The 23,201-nt window shown below is 34.0% G+C and overlaps 1 protein-coding gene across 4 annotated transcripts in view; it reads left to right on the top strand.

Moving 5' to 3' along the window:
• Positions 1-23,201, top strand: part of LOC106681193 (uncharacterized) — a 307,220-nt gene that overhangs the window by 50,325 nt on the left and 233,694 nt on the right. Inside the window, exons 1-2 of one of the 4 annotated variants that reach the window (XM_014421433.2) lie at positions 620-729; positions 11,094-11,183. In XM_014421433.2, coding sequence (XP_014276919.1) covers positions 11,170-11,183 — 14 coding nt within the window. In that variant the 5' untranslated portion in view covers positions 620-729; positions 11,094-11,169. Of the gene's footprint in view, positions 1-619; positions 730-11,093; positions 11,184-11,207; positions 11,350-17,896; positions 17,990-23,201 lie in introns of those variants that run through there. The other 3 variants (XM_014421403.2, XM_014421440.2, XM_014421425.3) reach the window with 3 other exon arrangements.

Here is a 23,201-nt window from a genome sequence, read left to right as displayed (position 1 = left end):
AAAGTAAAGAGCATTTAGGATTTTGGATTGTAAGGATTGGATACGAGAGGAATTCGAAGGTTTAGTGTAGCCCCAAAGCTCAACTCCGTATGTCCAGATAGGCCTTATTATAGTCATGTAGATCAGTCTTTTGTAATGGATTGGAAGTTTATACAGTTTGTCTAGTTGGTGCTGTAATAGTCGGAAACGACCTACAGGTTCATTCTTTTTTGAGGATTCAAATTAAGTCGTTTCTCCTGATAATAATAATTCAAAATAATATTACTATTGAAATTGACCTTCTGAATCAAGTATGACACTTCATTGCTCTAAATGAATGCATAATCGAATCGCTTAGGACCTATTTCATATAATCGAATCGCTTAGGGCCTATTTGAAAATATCGAATACATTTTTCTCTATTCGAATTTAAATTTGAATGCCAAGGGCGAATTGGGACACCTTTGTTATGTCAAATGATCTTTCTCTTTACACTGCGCCATAATTCTTTACCACCCCCCAATTATCTCCTAAAGATATATTTATTTGCCTTCAATTGACTTTACCTTACATTAAGAGTACAATTTGCTATTTACATATCGAATTTTTATCTTATCACTATTTACCAAAAGAATTGTTAGGACCTGTAACAATATATGTAAGGAGAACTTGAGTTATAAATTGAAGGAGCACGGAGTAGATAGGGTCATTGTTGGAAGAGACCTCCTATCAAAACAGTAGCATTTCTCGGTAAGTAAATTACTAACAATTATGTATTTAAAAAAAAAGTTAGGATGCGTTTCTTAGTATGTATATAATTACAGGGTGTCTCAGGATTAAGTTCATTAATTAAAATAAGGAATCAAGTATTTCAAACCAATAAAAAAATTGATATATAAGTAGATGGTCAGGGTTGCGGTCAAAAGTGAAACAAAAATAGTATACACTATTTTATTTAGTATGTACTACTATTTACTATTATATATTACTATTTAGTATATACTATTTTTGTTTCACTTTTGACCGCAACTCCGACCATCTTATATATCAATTTTTACGGTCAACTATATATATACAATAAAAAAATTCTATGAAGCTATGCGCATTAACGCTTTGCTAAGGAAATATTCACGTATAAAGATTTTTATTTGTATGAATTATTTATGTTATAAAAAATAAATTAACCTTTTGGACGTTACCAAGCAGCATCTAGACTTCTTCGCGAAAACGTACACCCTAGAAACGTGATATTATACAGTACAACTCTAAAACCAAGCATGAAATTTGTTTTATATTGGAGGATATTGAAAAACTCATATTTACAAAAAAAAATTTCTTCATATTTTTTTTTTTATTCTTGTTAGTTGGATATCATCATCATGATGATTTCTATCATCTTCAGCTTGAATATTTATTTTGTAAAATCTGCCTGTATAGATGTCTATCTGGAACTCGTCTTCACAACTGCTTATACCACGAGACTCACTGGTGTCTGGTCGTTTTGCCATTTATTATAAAAAAACAAAAGATTATAAAATGAAAGAAAGGATAAAGAAATGGTAAATTTGTAAATTACTAACACTAAGTTACGAAATCACAACACTGTCTTATTACTGTAGAGATAATTCTACATATGACTCAAAACAATTCTCAGGCCACTGTTGATATATGCCTGTGAGGTCTGGGGAGCGGCATCCTTTACGAAAAGGAAAAAATTACAATCTTTTCAAAATAAAGTCCTACGAAACGAAATTGATGCTCCTTGGTGTAAGAAACAGCCAAATGCCAAATTTGGAATGGAATTACAAATAGAGACAATAGAGAACCAAAAAAAGGTTCATGAAGTTCCACTCCCCAGTTACCGACAGTGAGCTACAACTTGGGAAACCCAACCACAACCCGAAGACTGTATCCCAGGCTGCTGCAGGGCTTCCTGTTATAAGTTCTGTTTATCAATTATGTTATTTTAAATTTCTGTTATCTTAATCTTTTTCTTAAATTAACTTTCTTTTTTTTCCATTGGAAGTCAATTATTTATTTTGCTGAATCCATAAATATCATTGTTTTCGTTATTAACTTTACTATTATCTTTTATTGAGAATTATTATTTTAATCTATTTATTTTATCTTAATTTTTGTTTTGTTTGGGGTGACATACAAAAAAGTCAATGCAAGCTCGATCAATTATTTTAATTCTTTAGCGACTGCACTGCAGTTTCATTTAATAATGTTACTCTTACCCCTGTCGAACATATCCGCTACCTTGGACTACATTTCGACAAACGATTAACCTGGAATCCTCACACGAGACTGAAAAGACAGGAAACTGCTCGTCGATTCCGACTATTACAACACTTACTAGACAAACGGTCTAAACTTCCAACACATAACAAAAGACTGATCTATATACATGACTGTAATAAGGCCAATCTGGACATACAGAGTTGAGCTTTGGGGCTCCACTAATCCTTCGAATTCCTCTCGTATTCAATCCTTACAATCCAAAATCCCTAATGTTCCCTATGTAACCGATCTAGCCCGAACGAGATATCACTCCTTCTATTATAAACTCTCTAACCACTCAACCCCCTAGTTTCTAACCTTGCATCCTCTTCCATTCCTGACAATCCTCCGAGGCGCCTGAAAAGAAGATGGCCACGGGACCAGCTAATGTAAAACGTCATTAGAGTGCTGCCAATGGGTAGTTTCTCTACACGCCTGTAACACTCCAATTGAACCGAGATCAGATTTACTAAATGCATTATGATGTACAGTTGTAAATAGCAATAAATAAATATTAACGCCAAACAATAACGTAATCTAATTCGGTTGGACCACTGCTGCAGTGGAAGAAAGATAACGAGCCTGTCTTAATGCTCAAGGTAATCACTTTGAGGAAAATTTAAGATGAATGTTAATTTTTACATTTCATTGATAACGTAATTTATTTTTAATCATAAGCCCCATGGATGTAGGAGTTGATATTAGGAGGAGAGGGGTAGTGAGAGTTCATTAAATTCAATCTCTTTTACTGCATTTGATGCATTTTAAGAGGGGGAATATGATGGATACAGATGGGACAAACTTTCTAGTGTCTCCTGTCTGGTGCAGTTGTCTTCTTGTCAGTAATCAGTTCGTAGTCCATAGTCCAGTCTCAGGCTGTTTGCCATCTTTGTGGGAGTCTTGTTGGTGTTAATGCCCGGAATAGTGGGGCAGTGTTGGAAGCTCTCAAAGAATTTGATGTGCCTCCGTGAGATTAATTCTGTCACTGTTGATAGTCCAAGTGTCGAAAAGTCAGTTTTTGCTCTTTGTAAATAAGAATGCTTCACAATACGTCCCAGGACACTACTACACTAGGGGTATTCATGATGTTGTGTTAAATGTTAAATGTTTTACCATGTTAAATGTTATAACTATAGGATTGTGAGCAGCCCTATTTGAAGTCATGTTAAACGTTAAATGCATAAGAGCCCCTAGCAGATTTTCTCAGCAACTTGTTGTATAAGCCTTTATGTTTATAACCTTCCTTCCAGACCCTCATGTTATTGTTTACTTCAGTTTTGATTTAAGTAATTAATTACATCATCCCTAGAGTGAGTGAAAAGTGGAATTTGTGTGAAAGTTTAGCTTATGAAATGAAATGAAAAAATAACTTTATTCTGGGACATATGTCCCCTAAGAATAATTACATGGTTCATATAGTGAGATTTTTATCTGGCGAGCGTTTACAAATTTTCAGATAGTATAATGAAATCACATTTTTTTTTACTGTTTTTTTTCTCAAATGTATCATTAAAATTATCCATTCTGGTTTAATAGCAGGGATATGAATACCACAAACACACGAAAGAACTGAGCTATCACAACAAAAATGACGGCAATCTCAACTGGTCTATTGTGTGACGTCATTCTCCATTTAACAGACCAAGTAACAGACTCTCAGCCATGTTAAATGTTATTTCTTTTTACCACGGTAAAAGAAGGCAATATTTCTCTAACACGCTTTAACATGTTAAACCAAAGATCATGAATACCCCTACTACTCTGAAACTGTTGGAGTTTCTTAGCAGTAGTAGGTGCTATGTTAGCCTGCATAGATAATCCGTAGAGGAGGGTCTAACTATATGAGAAAGGTTAGGATATGTCAGCAGGTGATTAAGCCTATAGTAACTAAGCTAGTAGTTGGAACACATACTAAGTTATTTATGATAACCTACATAATTTATAACAATGAAAATATCTAGAAATAAATATATCCTACAATGTGTCAACGGATATACCTTCTTCTTTCTGATCCTCATTAAGTGCCTTTCTGTGTGGTGAGCCTCTAACCACTAGGTCCACACATCTCGGTCCATGGCAAGCATCTTTCGGTCATGACCCATAGTTTTTCCTCTTTGGCTCTTCTCTTTTCCTCTTCCAACATTCTACAGACGTGTCCATACCATCGGAGCTGTCGGTGTTCAATCACTGAACTGAGGGAATCTGAAGTTCTTCTCTTATTCTTTCATTCCTTATTCTTTCTATCCTAGTTTTGCTCAACATTCTTCGCAAAAATCTCATTTCAGCAGCCGTAATCCTGCTCATATTCTAGTCTTGGGTCACCCAACTTTCACTGCCACTATAATAGTGTTAGAAGATATATTGCTTTAAAGATATGGAGCTTGATATCCTTACCTACCTCCCTCTTTCCCAGTTTAATATTGCATATCTGATAGTAAATTCTATTTTCTTTATTTATTCTATTGGACACTTGGTCTATTTTGCCAGAATAATTGAAAATTATGCCAAGGTAAGTATAGAAATCCACTGCTTCCAATATTCCAATCATTGCATACTATTTGTACATTGCCCACGTCCACTTCATCTATGTCAACAGTCATAACTTTCTTAAACCTAAATAATTTATAACAATGAAAATATTTAGACATGAATATCACCTAAGCTAAGTGTCTACAGATATACCTTCATGAGGAATATTTTCTAGTTCTGTGGTCCTTATTTCTGGAACACTTTTCATAACAACGGTCCACAACATGCCCTTTCTTCAGCTGAAAATATTTCGCAGCACCGTTGTTCGGTTTAAAAGAATAAATAATAATAGCGGCACTCTTGTCGAGATAAAAAGAAAAACAAAGTCAAATTATTCTTAGAGCGGTTGAATATGTCGGAAAAGAAGAAAACAGAGAGCAATGTAAATACTGGAATAGGCTATATATTTGCTAATTTAATTTTAAATGTTTTTTTTTTTTCATAATACTTTGAGAAAGTGGTTTTCGCATGCGACACACTTGGCACACGCTTGAGGCAACATCCACTTTGGGAACCTCTATCTAAGAGATCCGGGATCGATACAATTGAGAAATTGTTCATTCTTAAATGTATATTATCGTAAAGTGGGAGTGGGTAACTCATTGGTAATAAAATGGACTGCTAACTCCAATAACCGGGTTACTTTACCTTAGTAGGATTAGTAATTTTCATATTTTCTAAAATAAATCGATTTGTAGTTTTTCGGACAATAAGTTTGATTTAGGAAAAACTTCATTTCAGAAACCATTCGATGTACAGATGTTTGCCAGCGCTCAAATTAAAGCTAGTTAAATTTACTACAAAATAGTTCATTATGTTTATCTTTGTAGGAGTAGTAGTTTTTATGATATTTGACAAAATAAATTCACAAAATGTTAATTTCTAGTTGTTCGTATAAAATGTTGGATTTTTGAAAAAATATATCTCTAGACCCATAAGACGCACATATGTCTGCCAACACTCAAAGTAAAGGATATTTAACTTCCAATAAAGTAGTTTATGGCACTTATCTTCGTAGGGGTTGTAGTTTTTATGATATCCACATATTAATATAAATTTGGCAAATGAAAATTTGTCCGAACAACTGTAAATCAATTTATATTAGCAAATTTAATAATAAACTACTTTATAGCTCATTAAACTAGCTTTTATTTGAGTGATAATAGACATCTGTACGTCACATAGTTCCTGAGATATAGATTTATAAAAATAAATTAGCTAATTACTAATCTTACAGAAGATTTTTCAGACATTTTGCTTTTAAAAAAGCTATATCTCGAGTATTATTGGACGTAAATGCTCTTTTAGGGCTAATAATTCAGCAAATTTACTCTTCTTTAAATAATGTTCTCTTAGTTTTTCTAGTGTTGTTGATATAGAGCACCGAATGAAAAATTAAGGTTTTGATACAGCCGCCATTTTTTATTCCCCCTACCTATACTTGACAGACTCATCAATTTTGACTAGTAATTATAAATAGTTCTCATTAAAGTAATCAAAAATTGGGATGAGGTAACTGCTTTATTTTCATCCCGGCTCTTGGACTATTTCCTTTCTTCTTGACCTTTATTTCACTCTTGTTTTCTGTCGTTTAGTGTGTATTGTATTTTTATATTTCTGTTATTTACCTTTTTATTAGTTGTTATTTTCCGTGTTTATTATTTATCATTTGTAATTTTTGTTTATTTATACTTTTCACTGTAAATTTTACTTTAATTTACATTGTTCATTTTTATCTAAATATTCAATATTGGGGTGAAATAACTGCCTTTTTTCTTCCCGGCTCTTGTACTATAAAGAGGTAAGATGAAATATCGCTCATATTTTCTACTATCTATTAACTGCCAGTCATTTTTCTTTACACTGCATTTCCTTCGTTACGTGAGAGAGTGGGGAAGGAATGCAGATCGGTAGAGAGGGGGGGGGAGTGAAGGCACAGATTTTGTTATCGGCTTTGAACCATAAAGTTTGCTAAACCTTATATAAACATTTAAAAGTTTAAGAACAGCGTTACGTTTAAGACAATTACACGATATGGGAAAACCCTCTGACAATATTACATCAGTGATTGCAACCTTATGAGAGTGTCAATACGCATTGTTTAAGGTGTGCATTGTATATGTTGGCGCCAGTTCTCTTTTCACTTTTAATTATATTTGATCACCACCACCAAGAATGGTGGCAAAATTATGGGATTAAAATTAATTCCAATAAATCCCACCAAATCATATTTACCCTTCTTCGTCGTAAACCAATGACCTCTTGCTCTACAGTATCCTTTAATAATACCCTCTTATTCCTGTCGAACAGGTCCGTTACTTAGGACTACATCTGGACAAACAGCTGACATGGAATCCTCATACAAGACTAAAAAGACAAGAAACTGCTCGAAGATTTCGACTATTACAACATTTACTAGACAAACGGTCTAAATTGCCAATCCATTACAAAAGACTGATCTACATGACTGTTCTAAGGCCTATCTGGACATAGGGAGTTGAGCTTTGGGGATTCACTAAACCTTCAAATTCCTCATAAATCGAATCCTTAAAGTCCAAAATCCTTCGTAAAATCCTTAACGCTCCTTGCTTTGTCACAAACCCATCATGACCTCAATGTCTCATATGTTGCCGATTTGGCCAGAACCAGATACCATTCCTTCCATGATAAACTTCCCAACCACACAAATCCACTTGTTCCTAAACTGGCTTCTCCTTCATTACCTAATAATCCTCCTAGGCATCTGAAAAAAAGATGGCCTCGGGATCTTCTCCTCTAGAAATGTGATTGGAGTTCTATCAATGGGTAGATTCTCCACATGTTTGTATCATGTCACTATCTCACGTACAGCAAATTTACTTGTTGTATATATGTTATACAGTTGTAAATAAAAATAAATAAATTATATTTCTTTTTTAAGTCATCATTTTTCTTTATATAATTGAATAGACTATTAACTAAACTGAGTTCAAATAATCTACTTTCTATTCAGTCCACGTCGAGGACCTCCCTGGAGACCTTCGAGATTGGAGGGAATATGTGGTTCAGTGATAATATTATTTATAGTTGAGATAATTTGAGTAAGCAGAAAGTTGTAATCTAAGTTAACAGTGTTTTTTTTTTACACGGATTTAGACTATTCTGTCACATGTAGTGAACACTTATCGGTAACATTTTTTTTTATTTATTGATATTTACAACTGTATAAAAAATACAACAAGTAAATTTGATCGTAATGACATAATGATATGATACAGGAGTAGAACTCTAAAAACAGTTTACAATATAAAGTCACGAGGCCATCTTCTTTTCAGGCGCCTCGGAGGATTGCCAGGAATGGAAAAGGAAGCAAGGTTAGAAACTAGTGGGTTTGGGTGGTTAGGGAGTTTATTATGGAAGGAATAATATCGGGTTCGGGCTAGATCGGTTACATAAGGAACATTTAGGTCTTTATGGATGGTTTTATTAGTAACAAAATAAGGAGCATTGAGGATTTTACGAAGTATTTTGGATTGTAAAGATTGGATACGAGACGAATTCGAAGGTTTAGTGGAGCCCCAAAGCTCAACTCCGTATGTCCAGATGGGCCTTATTATTGTCATGTAGATCAGTCTTTTGTAATGATTTGGAAGTTTGGACCGTTTGTCTAGTAACTGCTGTAATAGTCGGAATCTGCGTGCAGTTTCCTGTCTTTTCAGTCTTGTGAGAGGATTCCAGGTCGTTTGTCAAGATGAAGTCCAAGATAACGAATCTGTTCTACAAGGGTAAGAGCCACATAATTAAAGTATACTGTAGGGCAGTCGGCTGGTTTACGACGAAGAGTAATTGTGATTTGATGGGATTTATTTTTATCCTCCAATTTCGACACCATTCTTCGAGGATTGTGATATGGGACTGGAGAGTTTGGGATGCAATCAAAGGGTTATTACTAACTGTGAGCACACAAGTGTCATCAGCATACGTGGTAATGATAGTGTTAGGAGTTGTTGGGATGTCAGCTGTATAGGCGGTTTAGAGGGTGGGACAGAGAATACTACCTTGAGGAACACCAGCGGATTGAAAATAGAGGGATGAATAGGAACCATTGTGGTTTACTTGGAATAATCTATTAGTAAGAAAGGAACGGATGATTTTTTTTGAAATTTGAAATTTTTTTCCCTCTTTTTTGTTTCCTACCCTACACGAATATAGCTCTTCCGCCATCCCCCCCTCCCTCGCCATTACTGGCACACGGGGTACGGCAGCAGCGAGGTTTAGAGATGTAGATAGATTAATTGAATACGATTGAGAGTTTTGGGCTGTAAAATAACTTCGTAGCGTTTTTCAATATTTCAATTTAATCTTCTCTGTGTTTGAAAAATCATGTTTACTTGGTCAATAATGTTTAAATATTCTAAAAAAGGATTAGTTGTGCTTTTATACATCAGTTTCAACCGAGATTTCTCGTCTTTAAGGGGTATTTTGCTTGCTCATAATGTAAGAGAAAAAAAAAATCATTTTCGTCATTTAATGATTTTTTTATTGGCGAAAAGGAAAATCCGCTAAGCAGACGGTTAACATAATTTTCAGTGTGTATGGCGATGATGCCTTAGGAGAAAGCACCGTCCGTAAGTGGTTTGCTCGGTTCAGAACTGGAAATTCTGACTCGGAAGACGCAAAGCGCTCGGGTCGTCCTTCAACTGGTGATGATGACCAAATTCAAGCATTGGTCACAGACAACCCACACAAGTGTCTCATAATCGCAAAGGCATAGTTTTTCATTACGATGACGCCCGTCCACACGTGTATGTGCAGACCCGGCAGAAATTATTGGAGTTTGGCTGAGATGTGATTCCCCTCACCCTATTCAACAGGCCTTGCTTTACAGATTTTCAATTATTTCGGGACCTTAGAGTATCCCTTAACGGGAGACACTTTAATTCTTTACTTTAAACGCACATAGAAATCATTGCACAAAAATCTGGGAGGACGCAATTAAAAAATTACCTGAAAGATGGCAACAAGTAATAGACCAAAATGATACATAATTGATTAAAAATATTTATAAGAATCTGAAGTTTTTATTGAAAGCAGTAAAAAAAGCTAAGAACTTGTTTTACAACCCAATATATAGCGGTAAATAATATTATATAATAAAAATATATGGTAAAAAAACAAAACAACAGAATTAACTTCCACAAATCTACACCAAACTTGGCAGTGGTTTAGGGCTCTATAAACTTCAGCTAAGGACACAGGCCAGATCTAATTGCACAAATTAGAGCCAGAGATACAAAAGAAAACGTTTGAAAATCTTTTCTGCATTTGAAACTAATATTTGCCCCATTAATAATATTGTAAAGGCATCAAAACTAAATGGTGACAATAAAAGTGTGGTAATAGATTTTTAAGGAGTTAAATAAATTTCATATTGTTATTTAGCACTTAAAGGAATATTAAAAAATTTTTTTTTTTTAAATTTTTAGTAAATAAAAAATCATTTAATAGAATCAATAATATATTTTTGGGCCGCCCATAGCTCCGTGGTTAAGACACAGTCTTACCAATTTGATGTCTATTGGTGGTGCCGGTTCGAATCCGGCCTGGGACGTTGACTTTTTTCATTGAGTGGCGGTCCCACAAAATGAAGAACTTTGACCCCCACAACCATGGTTAGGCAGTATAGGACTTAGCAAAAAAAAAATAGATACATATTTTTTCTTATTGTTCATATCGAGACAAATTGATTGGCATATTATAATGATGGGGGAGAGCGGTAGCCACTGGTTAAAGCGCGTTCCTACTAACTCCAAGGATCCGAGTTGGAATCCAGCTGAAAATTGTTTTCTGATAAACTGTGAGTCAACCGTGTGGGGTCTAGAGCCATCCTGGGGTCCACCCAGCCTCTTAAATTGGGTACAAATCTAGCAGTCTATTGTGATTCTGACCAAATCACCTCCTTGCACAACCGTTTGTTTAGTAAAAGTATTTCTTTTCAAAATTCTGAACCCCTGATGGGTAGGGTAGTAGCGGTATAAATTTTAATATTTTTTAATTTTCTATTATAACCATGAAAAAATGTAAACTATCTGAGACGTGCTTCACAAATACTTAATTTTGTTAATAGATTTTATTTTTTTACCGAAAAAATGCGAATTGCCTTTATAATCTTTTCAGGAAAAAGCATTTAGCAAAAAACCTCATCACAATGGAATGAAAGGTATGGCAGCGCATAAAGTACGACTAAGCAAATATTGATTTTTATATATTAGATAAGTATTAAATATTTATGAAACTAAATCGCAGGACGTGCTGTGTTCCAGGATGTTTAGAAGAAGAAGAAGATAAGACTAAGAGAACACTAACGACTACGCGAGATATCCGAGATTAGACACCATCATGTGGATCACGAGGTAAGCTCTTTGCACTATCTCGCTTCCCGTTCAGAGATATCGCTCGCTGATGAGATATCTTATTTTACTATCTCATACCTTTCGGTGTAGTGGATTAGTGTAATATTTTAGTAATGTGATATTTATTCTTTTCTACACGTCGAAATATGGAGAGTTTTCCAGCGCGGTGAGTTTTTAAAATATTCAAGTGACTATTTGAGGAGTTATGATTAGACATGCAAATGATAACCTCCAAAAATATATTTTAAGACTACATTTTATATATATTTAGCATATTATATATGTTAATAGCATATAAGTTAAAGTGTGTTAAATGTAGAAATATTTCCTTCTTTTAACATATTAAAAAGATATAACATTTAACAGGGTTGAGAGTCTAGGGGTATTCATGATATTGTGTTAAATGTAAAATATTATAAGTATAGCATTGTGAGTAGCCCTATTTAAAGTCATGTTAAACGTTAAATGCATAAGAGCCCCTAGCGGATTTTCTCAGCAACTTGTTGTATAAGCCTTTATGTTTATAACCTTCCTTCCAGACCCTCATGTTATTGTTTACTTCAGTTTTGATTTAAGTAATTAATTACAACATGCCTAGAGTGAGTGAAAAGTGGAATTTGTGTGAAAGTTTAGCTTATGAAATGAAATGAAAAAATTACTTTATTCTGGGATATATGTCCCCTAAGAATAATTACATGGTTCATATAGTGAGATTTTTATCTGGCGAGCGTTTACAAATTTTCAGATAGTAGAATGAAATTACATTGTTTTTTTTACTCTTTTTTTTTCTCAAATCTATCATTAAAATTATCCATTGTGGTTTAATAACAGGGATATGAATACCACAAACACACGAAAGAACTGAGCTGTCACAACAAAAATGGCGGCGATCTCAACTGGTCTATTGTGTGACGTCATTCTCCATTTAACAGACCAAGTAACAGACTCTCAGCCATGTTAAATGTTATTTCGTTTTACCACGGTAAAAGAAGGCAATTTTTTTTCGATTTAACACGAGTTTTTCCATTTAACACGCTTTAACATGTTAAACCAAAGATCATGAATACCCCTATAGTAACAGACTCTCTGCTATGTTACATGTTATATCGTTTTAACATGGTAAAAGAAGGAAATATTCCTCCATTTAACATAAGTTTTTCCATTTAACAAGCTTTAACATGTTAAACTAAAGATCATGAATACCCCTTCTGTTACTATATCTGCTAAATGAAGAATGACATCACGCAACAGGTTCAGCTCCATTTTGTTTATTTTCGTGTTAGGTTACTTGCTCGTAGTTTGTGTTTTGATTGTGTTAGTATTGTTTTGGATGTTCTTATAACTAATCAAAGCAATGGATGACAATAATAATAATGTAATGACATTTTTGAATTAGCTCATCTTGTTTTCCTTCCTCACGAGTAATAAGATAAACAAGGCACTTAGTATTCAAACTTTCACACAACGTCTACTTATCACTCACTTTAGGCATGTTGTAATAAATTATTTTAATCAAAAATTAAATTTAAACAATAACAAGAAGTATTGGAAGGAAAGGTTATAAAACAAGTTGCTCATAAAATCAGCTAGAAGCTCTTATGCATTTAACATTACTTTAAATAGGGCTACTCACAATACTATACTTATAACATTTAACATGGTAAAACATTTTATATTTAACACAACATCATGATTACCTCTAGTGTTTTAACTTCTCACTAAAACAGCTACTTTCTTTAGTGAATCTATATATAGCTATTAATCTTTAGTGAAGAATAACCTCACAGAGTTGTTATTTTAACACTGTGAATTCATCCTTAACCTCAGGGATTTGATGAGATCTCCAATTTCACCATTCCCTTATAAACTTATAAACACACTGAGGGTATTGAACACTGGGTTGACACTCTCTTTTTTAGAGAGATTAAACTTGATAAGTTTATTTATGGTGAGTGAAGTCAATTTGTGAAGTTCTTCTCCAGCGAACTAGGTTAATTGCTCAAGTTCGTGTTTGTGTTGTTTTTGTAATACTTCCAATTTTGTTGGGGTTTTTCCTGTACGATTCGAGAACAATTTGGTGCTCCATTGTAATTTCCTATCTCATATGAGGAAAATCATTACGGCAAAGGGAAGATTTAGCTATCAAATAATACATTATCGTATCACTAATGATGACTTCAGTAATAAAACCTCTCTCAACTGCATGTTCCTACTCTTTTGCACTAAAGCAGACAAAAACATCTAAGATCATAATGAATTGATACCAAGCATGTATAGAAACTACTCATTGGTAACACTCTATTAACATTTCAACATTAGAGGTCTCGAGGGATTATTCTTTTCAGGCGCGTCGGAGTATTGTCAGGCATGAAAGAGAGAACAAGGATAGAAATAAGTGGGTTTGGGTGGGTGAGTTTATAATGGAAGGGTTGATATCTGGTTCGGGCTAGATCGGTTACATAGGGAACATTAAGGTCTTTATGTATGATTTTATTTGTGACAAGTAAGGAGCACTGAGGATTTTACAAAGGATTTTGGATTGTAAGGATTGGATACGAGAGGGATTCGAAGGTTTAGTGGAGCCCCAAAGCTCAACTCCATGTCCAGATTGGCCTTATTACAGTCATGTAGATCAGTCTTTTGTAATGTGTTCGAAGTTTAGACTCATAAAAAATACTATATACAATGTATAAATGAAAAAAAAAACTAAGATAAAATAAATAAATTAAAATAATAATTATCAATAAAAGATAAAAGTAAAGTTAATAACAAAAACAATGATATTTATGGATTTATCAAATAAATAATTGACTTCCAATGGAAAAAAAAAGAAAGTTAATTTAAGAAAAACATTAAGAGAAAAGATATTTAAAATAAAATAAAATTTTAGAGTGACAATAACATAATTGATAAACAGAGCTTATAACAGGAAGTCCTGCAGCAGCCTGGGCTTCAGTCTTCGGGTCTCGAGGCCATCTTCTTTTCAGGCGCCTCGGAGTATTGTCAGGCTTGAAAGAGAGAACAAGGGTAGAAATAAGTGGGTTTGGGTGGTTAGGGAGTTTATAATGGAAGGATTGATATCTGGTTCGGGCTACATCGGTTACATATAGAACATTAAGGTCTTTATGTATGAGTTTATTTGTGACAAAGTAAGGCGAAGTTCATTCTGAGTAAGACTAATAAAAGCTAGAAAAAATAATAAAATAATTTTGTGAGCAAGTTTAGAAATGCTGAAGGTGAGGTAATATGGCTGGGGTGAAGATATTTCAACCTCTCGTTCTACGAACCATGGTTCCTATGAGTCAATTTGACAGTACAATTTTCAGCAGCTTAGCTCGGGTTTAAGTGAACACTACTTCTAGATCGACGGTACTGTTTGGGGAGAACGTCCAAGGGTTAAACCTTCAGGTGGATATTGTACGTTCAGGAAAATTTCAGCGGGATTCCCGATCGACGTACACAAAATTACGAATAGTAAGAAGGGTAACCGTTTGATAACAACAGTTCTTCTTTCAAAACAAATAAACTGTTGTTCGAAACCAATAATAACTGTTGTTATTATTTAGTTGCCCAGTTGAAATTAATTTTCCATTCAAAGCTCTATATCTTATGTCTTTTGGTCCTAAGATATATTTTTTTATAAATTGAAATTTTTGTCCGAGCGACTAGAAATCAACATTTTGTTAATTTAGTTTGTGGATTATCATGAAAACCATTACTGCTAAGAAGATAAACGTCATATACTACTTTATGAATGAAAAATTAATTTTTTTTTAACGTTTTGAACCAGACGTCATTTTTTATTCTTCCTAACTAAACTTGGCAGACTTATAAATTTTGAGTAGTAATTATTCCAAGTTTTCATTTAATCCCTTCAACCCCACATCACCACCATCGAAGAATGGTGCCAAAACTGGAGGATTAAAATAAATTCCAATAAATCCCACCAAATCACATTTACCCTTCGTCTTGCCCCACGGTATCTTTTAATAATACTCCACTTATTCCTGTTGAACAGATCCGTTACTTAGGACTAAATCTGGACAAACGACAAAATTCTCATACAAGACTGAAAAGACAGGAAACTGTTCATCGATTCCGATTGCTACAACGCCTACTTGACAAACGGTCCAAACTTCCAATCCATTACAAAAGACTGATCTGCAAGACTATTATAAGGCCTATCTGGACATACGGAATTGAGCTATGAGGTTCCACTAAACCATCTAATTCCTCTCGAATCCTATCCTTACAGTCCAAAATCCTTCATATAATCCTTAATCCTCCTTACTTTGTCACAAATCAAATCATACATCAGGACCTAAATGTCCCCTATGTTGCCGATTTGGCACCAATCCTTCCATATTAAACTTCCCAACCACCCAAACCAACTCGTTTCTCGCCTGGCTTCTCCTTCACTACCTAATAATCCTCCTAGGCGTCTGACAAGAAGATGGCCTCGAGAACTTCTTCTCTAGAAATGTTTTTGGAGTTCTATCAATGGGTAGATTCTCCACATGTTTGTATTATGTCATAATATCACTTACAGCAAATTTATTTGATGTGTATATCAACTTATATAATCTTGAATATATGGTGCAGATTCAGGGAGATCTATCTGAGGGATTCACCTCTCAAAATGGTGTTCGACATTATACAGGATATTCCTTAGCCTGTCTGCTATTCAATATGTCTCTGGAAAAAGTGATTAGAGAATCAAAGGTTCAGACAAGTGGAACCACTTTTAATCATATGGTACAAATCCTGGGATATGCAGATGATATCGACATTATTGGAAGATCAAAAACTGTTGTGGAAGAGTCCTTTCTTGCCCTTGGTGATGCTGCCAGGAAGCTGGGACTTTTTGTTAATACCAACAAAACCAAATATATGATAGCTGGTCAAGAAAGAGGTTTTAATGAAGATTTGGTCCAAATTGGGCATTACTCTTTCGAACAAGTTTAGAAATTTGTGAACCTCGGATCACAAGTTAATGCCACCAATCACGTTTCGGCCGAGATAAGGAGACGAATACCATAGGCCATTAGGTGTTAGGACTGCGTCGGCACTTTGGTAGTAGCTCTCTATCAAGATCCACGAAAACTAGATTCTATAAAACGTTAATTCGGCCAGGGCTGCAGTACGCCTCGGAAACTTGGCCACACTCGAAGGAAGATGAAAGGGATCTCCAAACGTTGGGGAGAAAGATACTCAGATGCAACTACGGCCCAGTAAAGGATGGTTCAGCTTGGAGAAGACGCACGAATAGGGAAGTCTACTTGTTAATTGGTGAGCCTGATGTTGGAAAGATTGTGAGAATTGGTAGGCTATGTGGCAAGGAAGGGAACTGATGATATCCCAAATAAACTTCTCAATGAGCGCCTACATGGAACACGGCCGAGGGGACGCCCAACGCTCCGATGGTTGGATGGTGTTGAAGAAGATTCAAGGACCCTGCTAGGAGTGAGGAATTGGAATCTGGAAGAAGCTGCTTGAGGAGGACAGGACCCAGTAATGGGTTGTCGCGCCGATTCATAACCAACTCTTGTTTTATCAACTCAATTTTTTTACTTTGAGTTCCATTCAAAGAATATAATTCAAAAACACATTATCAAACGAAAAATCAATCATTTTGGAACCCGGCTCATGTTCTATTTAGGGGTATATTGTATCTTGGGGACACTACAACGTGATATTGTAACATTACCGAATCTTTAAGTTCATTAAAAGCCATGAAGACCATTTACCCGAAACACTCGGCAATCATAAAAATACACTATTACACCAACATGCTAGAAAACTTGGGAAAAACTGTTTTCTTTATATGGTCACCCTTATGCCGGGTCACGTGGGGATCGCTGGAAATAAACTGGCGGACGTTGCAGCTAAACAAGCACTTGCCCTTCCGGGTCGGGGCGCGGCCATTCTGACACCACAAGATATAAGTCCCCCGATGAAAATGAAATATCAGCTAGTTGACAAGTCATGTGGAATGAAAGCCCGCCAAGCAAATTAAAAACAATTAAACCATGGACCACATCAAACCGTTCCAATCGCAGGGAGGAGGTAGCTATTGCCAGATTGAGAATAGGTCATACGAATTTAACTCATGCATATCTGATCAGTAAGCAACCACCGCCAAAATGTCGATACTGCAACAGTGTACTTACGGTCAGTCACATATTTGAAGAATGTCATTTCTATTACATGAACTTAAATAGGTTGGGAGTGGGATCGAGTGTTTCGGATGCCCTGAATGATGACCAAAAAAACATAGAAATGGTTTTAATTTTCTTAAAATTGAATAAGATCTAAACCCTATTAATTAAAAAAATCTATAATAAGTAATTATTCAAACTTATTTAGCAATTAAAGAATTTCAAATCTTGAAATAGAATTATAAAGTGAGAAACGTGGGCGTTGATGACCTCAGGGTTTTACGCCCAAAAGCCCCAACCAACAACAACAACGACTACAACGTGATTCACAATCAACGTACACAGAAGGTACTCATACGCCCGGTCGGTATGAGTTGCCTCCAGTAGTCTAAAGAGTCTTATAAACACCAAGGACTCGCCCTACTTCTAAAATATAATGCAAATATTATTTTTTTCGTTAAAATTTTAAAACCCTTTGTAGCTTAGTTCTCCTCAACCTTTATTTGTCTTCTTCCTCTGAGGTATTATTTACCGAGGCAATCGATGTGGTTCTAGGTTCCACCGCTAGCTGTCACTGTAGCATTGAGACTCGGTGATGGAACACTTCGAGACGCACACACCTCCCGTCGTGTCCCCAGCCTTCCTATAGTGAGTTCTAAGTTTCCTTATTTTAAATCATTAATTCCATATTTGTCTTCTCTTTTAGTAATTGTTGAAAACCGAAGCACTTATAGTAGAATGTCAATCACTAGCGTTAGCAGTGGTGGTTATGGAAAACACTGCACTATAACCTTCTTAACGGTTCTATATCCAATTACTGACAGGAGGAGGTGGGGGGGGGGCATAACCTTATTCTACTTTGTGGTGGAGATTAGCCACGCCCATTGACGGCAACTTTACATCGAAGTTAATAAGGATTTCGCATATTGATTAGTAAAACCGGTCTTTTAATCGCCAATGTGAAGAGAATAGAAGTTGTAGTGAATGTTATTTCCAATAATTTGGTATATCTATAATGAAAATCCATTAAGCCGTTCTCAAGAAATACGTGCTTCCTTTTCTGTTCTGTTCAGACTCATTTCAATGTCGATATTAAGGATCTCAAAATATATTTAATGTCCTAAAAAGTAAAGAGTGAATATAAAATTGAATTAACTTGGCCAATTTTTTCACTTATGTTACCTAGGAACTGTAAAAAAAAGGGTGAACATTTTATTTTATTTATTTATTTTACACAAAAAATACAACAAGTAAATATGTGTAATGTTTCAAACACAAAATCTTGGGAAGGAACCATGGATGGAACTTCAATTATTAATTTAAAATACACGGTCCCGTGGCCATCTTCTTTTCAGACGCTTCGGAGGAACATCAGGGATTGTTAAGAATGAGAGATTAAGAACTAAGGGGTTTGGGTGGGTAAGGAGTTAAGATTGAAACGACGCATATCAATTTCGGGCCAAATCTGTAGCGAAAGGGATGTTAAGGTCTTTATGGATGACTTTATTTGTGACGTAATAAGGAGCATCAAGAATTTTGGATTGTAAGGATTGGATGCGGGAAGAATTTGATGGTTTGGTAGAGCCCCAGAGCTCAATTCCATATGTCCGAATTGGTCTGATTATCATGGTGTATAATAAGTTTTTGTAGTGAATGGGAAGTTTAGAGCGTTTGTCAAGTTTGTGTTGTAGCAATTGAAATCTACGATCAGTTTCTTGTCGTTTCAGTCTAGTATGTGGATTATAAGTAAGTCTCTTGTCAAGATGGAGTCGTAAGTAGCGAATCTGTTCAACAAGCGTTAGTGGGGTATTTAAAAAAGGATACTGAAGAACAAGGAAAACATTAAAATATAATGTCAGAAACAATTAAATAATTGTTTCTAATATAATGGAGAAAGTTGTTTATTAAAAAAAAAAAAAGGGAAAAACAGTGGATGTAATTTTTTTTAGAATATTTAATGTTTACAACAAAAAAAGGATTAAGGATTAATTGCAAAAAAAAATGTGAGCATGCTTTGAGTAACTCAACTTTATTTTTAATCCTCTGCCTAGCCATTTCTGACATAAGGGGCGTGGCAGAAACTGACTCGAGGCCATCTTCTTTTCAGGCATTTCGTAGGACTGTCGGGAAACTAAGAGGAATTAAGGTTATAAACTAGTAGTTTTGGGTGGTTAGGGAGTTTATAATGAAAATAAATCTGGTATAGGCTAGATTAGTTATATATGGTATATATATAAAGGTCTTAATGGATGATTTTATTTGTGACAAAGTAAGGAGCATTGAGGATTTAGCGAAGGATTTTGGATTTTAAGGATTGGATATGAGAGGAATATATCGCCATACTGCCATTTTTCTAAAATTTGACTGACTCGAAATGAGTTACCAAGAACCATACAATAACAGCCCGACTGATGCTTAGATGTGAGTGGGATATCAAACAATAGGGAACTCTTTGCTTATAGTTTTTTTTTTACTCTTTTGAGACTGGTATTTATTATTTAAATAAAATAATTATATTTAACTTAATTCTTAAAACACTCTTTATTATTTCTTTAAATGTTCAACGTTTCGGCCTATTCCACCATCCTCGCGGACAATCTATTAAATAACAGATTTTATTATACATCGATTTTTAACAATTTTAACAAACAATTAACTTTGATATGAATTTTAATAATAAAAGAAATAAGAATTGAGTGCAAAATTTTGTTTGAAATAAATAGATTATATGCATGAACTCAATGAAAGGAAGGTTATTTGATAAGAAATTGATAATATTTTTAAGTTAATCTGTAATTAAAAGTTTTTAAATTTAAAAATAGGTAATTAAACATAATCCAAGGCAAGATTATTAATAAATTAAGATGATCCCCAATTGTTTTATTATTTCTTAGTGTAATTAGACTGAAATTAAAGATAATACAACATAATAGCCTGCGAAAAGTTTTTAAATTAATCGATGTGAGGTGTAAATTTATATTTCAGTTACGCTTCTTTATTAGTAATCTTATTGTACGTTAAAATTGTGTAAAATGAATGTATCATAAAAGCTGTTATAGATTGTCCTTGAGGATGGCCGAATTGGGCGAAACGTTGGACATTTATAGAAATAATAAAGATTCTGGAAGATTGTTGATTGACCGTGTGAATAGATGAATGGAATATGGTCCGGGTGCGGTCAAAATAAAAACTCAAATAGTAGAATTATACTATTTTATTGAGCCAACGTTTCGCCCCACGTTGCAGGGCTTCGTCAGGGCTAAAAAAGATACAAATACATAGTTACAAAAGAAAAAAAAGAGAAAAAAAAACATAAGTGTAAAATAACAGGGGTATAAAATGCAAAAAAGTAAGATATAATAAGAAAAATTAAAGGTTGTAAATAGTAAATGAAAAGGTTAATAGTAACAGATAGATAAGAGAAGAAATATTAAAGAAAATACAAATAAAGAGATGTAAAAAGAAAAAAACACAAATCAAATAAAGATTGTTTATAAAATAATAAAGATTGTTTCGGATTTAACTTGGATACAAATTATCTTATTTAAACAGTAAGGATCTCTTTTCTTCGATTCATAATGAACATAAAGCTTTTAGAGCACAAAAAGCTCTTCCCACGTTCTAAATGAAATTTCATCAGCCTATTATTCAATATTCTATTATTAAAATTTTCAGACCAAACAACTAAAAAAAAATTTATAAAAAAAGAAGGAAGAAAACATTTGAGAGGAGCTCCTTGACACGAATCCAATAAATCAAATACTTAAAACTTACAAGATGGCGTTGTTTTTTTTTCAGTGATATCTTCCATTTGCTAGGAAATCGTAATCCTTTCATGTTTAAAACGTCTTTTTAATCAACTCTTCCATCAAAATATTGCACTTGATGTCGTAATCCTATATATGCGTGTATCATATTTAAAACAAGATGTGTACAATTCTTAAAAATCTACTTGAAGCTGCGTGTGTACTGTGCGTGAAACAAGTCCAAGAGGAGAAAAAACATAAATATTATTTCACCCCAATTTTTAATTACTTTAATGAAAACTATGTATAATTACTATTCAAAGTTGATAGTTCTGCCAAGTATAAGTAGGGGGAATAAAAAATGGCGGCTGCTTCAAAACCTTTAAAAAAAACTAATTTTTCATTCGGAGCCCTATATCTTAAAGAGTAGGAACAACACAAGAAAACCTAAGAGAACGTTATTTGTTGACGAGTAAATTTTCTAAAATATGAGCCCTAATAGAGTTATTTACGTTAAATAGTTTTCGAGATATAGCTTTTTAAAAGCAACGTTTCATAAAAATGTTGTATGAAAGATCAGTAGTTAGTGAATTTATTTTGAAAAATTTATATTTCTAAAACCATTTGACGTACAGATGTCTATTAGCACTCAAATTAAAGCTAGTTAAATGGACTATAAAGTAGCTTATGATGTTTACCTTCGTAGGAATAGTAGTTTTCATGATATTTGTTAAAATAAATTGATTTATAGTTGTTCCGACAATAAGTTTGATTTATGAAAAACTCAGAAACCAAAAATTGATGTGTCTGCCAAATATAGGTAGGGGGAATAAAAAATGGCGGCTGCTTCAAAAACTTAAAAAAAAATATATATATATTTTCATTCGGAGCTCCATATGTTTGGAACTACCTACAACACTAGAAAACCTGACAGAAAATCATTTAAAGTGACGTAAATTCACTAAAATGTAAGCCCTAATAGAGCTGTTAATGTTCAGTGGTTCCATGATAGTTTTTTTTAAGCAATATTTCATAATTATGGAAGAAGATAATTGACCGTATGAAGTAGATTGTAGGAAGATAGTCCGGGTGGCAGTCAATAAACCTATCAAAATAGTAGAAGAAAACTATTTATTGAAAACCAACGTTTCGCCCCATTTCGCCGGGCTTTGTCAGGGCTATCTGATTGTAAAGATACTATATACTGATTGTAGTACAAAGAACAACTAAGTCAGTTGCCCTTTGTATTAAAATTAGACAGCTCTGGCGAAGCCCTACAAAGTGGGCCGAAACATTCGTTTTCAATAAAGTTTTCTTTTACAATTTTGATAGCTTTATTCACCGCCACTCGGACTATCTTCCTACAATTTCATAAATAATGTTATAAAAAATCAATAGATAGTTAATTTATTGTGAGAAATCTCAGGAACCATGAGACGTAAAGATGTCTATTAGCACTCAAATTAAAGCTAGTTTAATATGCTATAAAGTAGTTTATGACGTTTATCTTCGTAGGAGTAGTAGTTTTTATGATATTTGACAAAATAAATTGATTTCTAGTTGTTGGGACAATATTTCATGTGTAAAATGTATTTTCATATGAGAATATCATATAAAACTACTTCACCTTCCAAGATAAGTGCCATAAACTACTTTTGAGTACATCTAACTCGCTTTAATTTGATTATATTTAGATTTAAATTATAGATATATTTTTTCATAAATTAAAATTATTGTCTGAACAACTATAAATCTTTATATTTTAGCAAATATCTTAAAAACTACTACTCCTACAAAGATAAACCTTATAAAGTACTTTATAGTACATCAAACTAGCTTCAGTTTGAATGCTAATAGACATCTGTACTTCTCATAGTTCCTGAGAAAAAGATTTTTCATTATGAAATGTTGCTTTTTAAGAAACAGTATCTCGGGGAATGTTCAATGTAAACAGCTCTAATTGGGCTCATATTTTAGCAAATCTATTCTACTTTAAATGATGTCCTATTAGATTTTCTAGTGTTGTTAGTAATTTCAAAGATATGGAGCTTTGTATGAAAAATGTTTTGTTTTTTAATTATGAGAGATAGTTGACCGTGGATGATAAATGAGGA

The sequence above is a fragment of the Halyomorpha halys genome, unplaced genomic scaffold, assembly GCF_000696795.3.
Source record: "Halyomorpha halys isolate HHAL.00 unplaced genomic scaffold, Hhal_1.1 Scaffold19.1, whole genome shotgun sequence".
NCBI lineage: Eukaryota > Metazoa > Arthropoda > Insecta > Hemiptera > Pentatomidae > Halyomorpha > Halyomorpha halys.
This window is presented reverse-complemented; position numbering and strand designations above follow the sequence as displayed.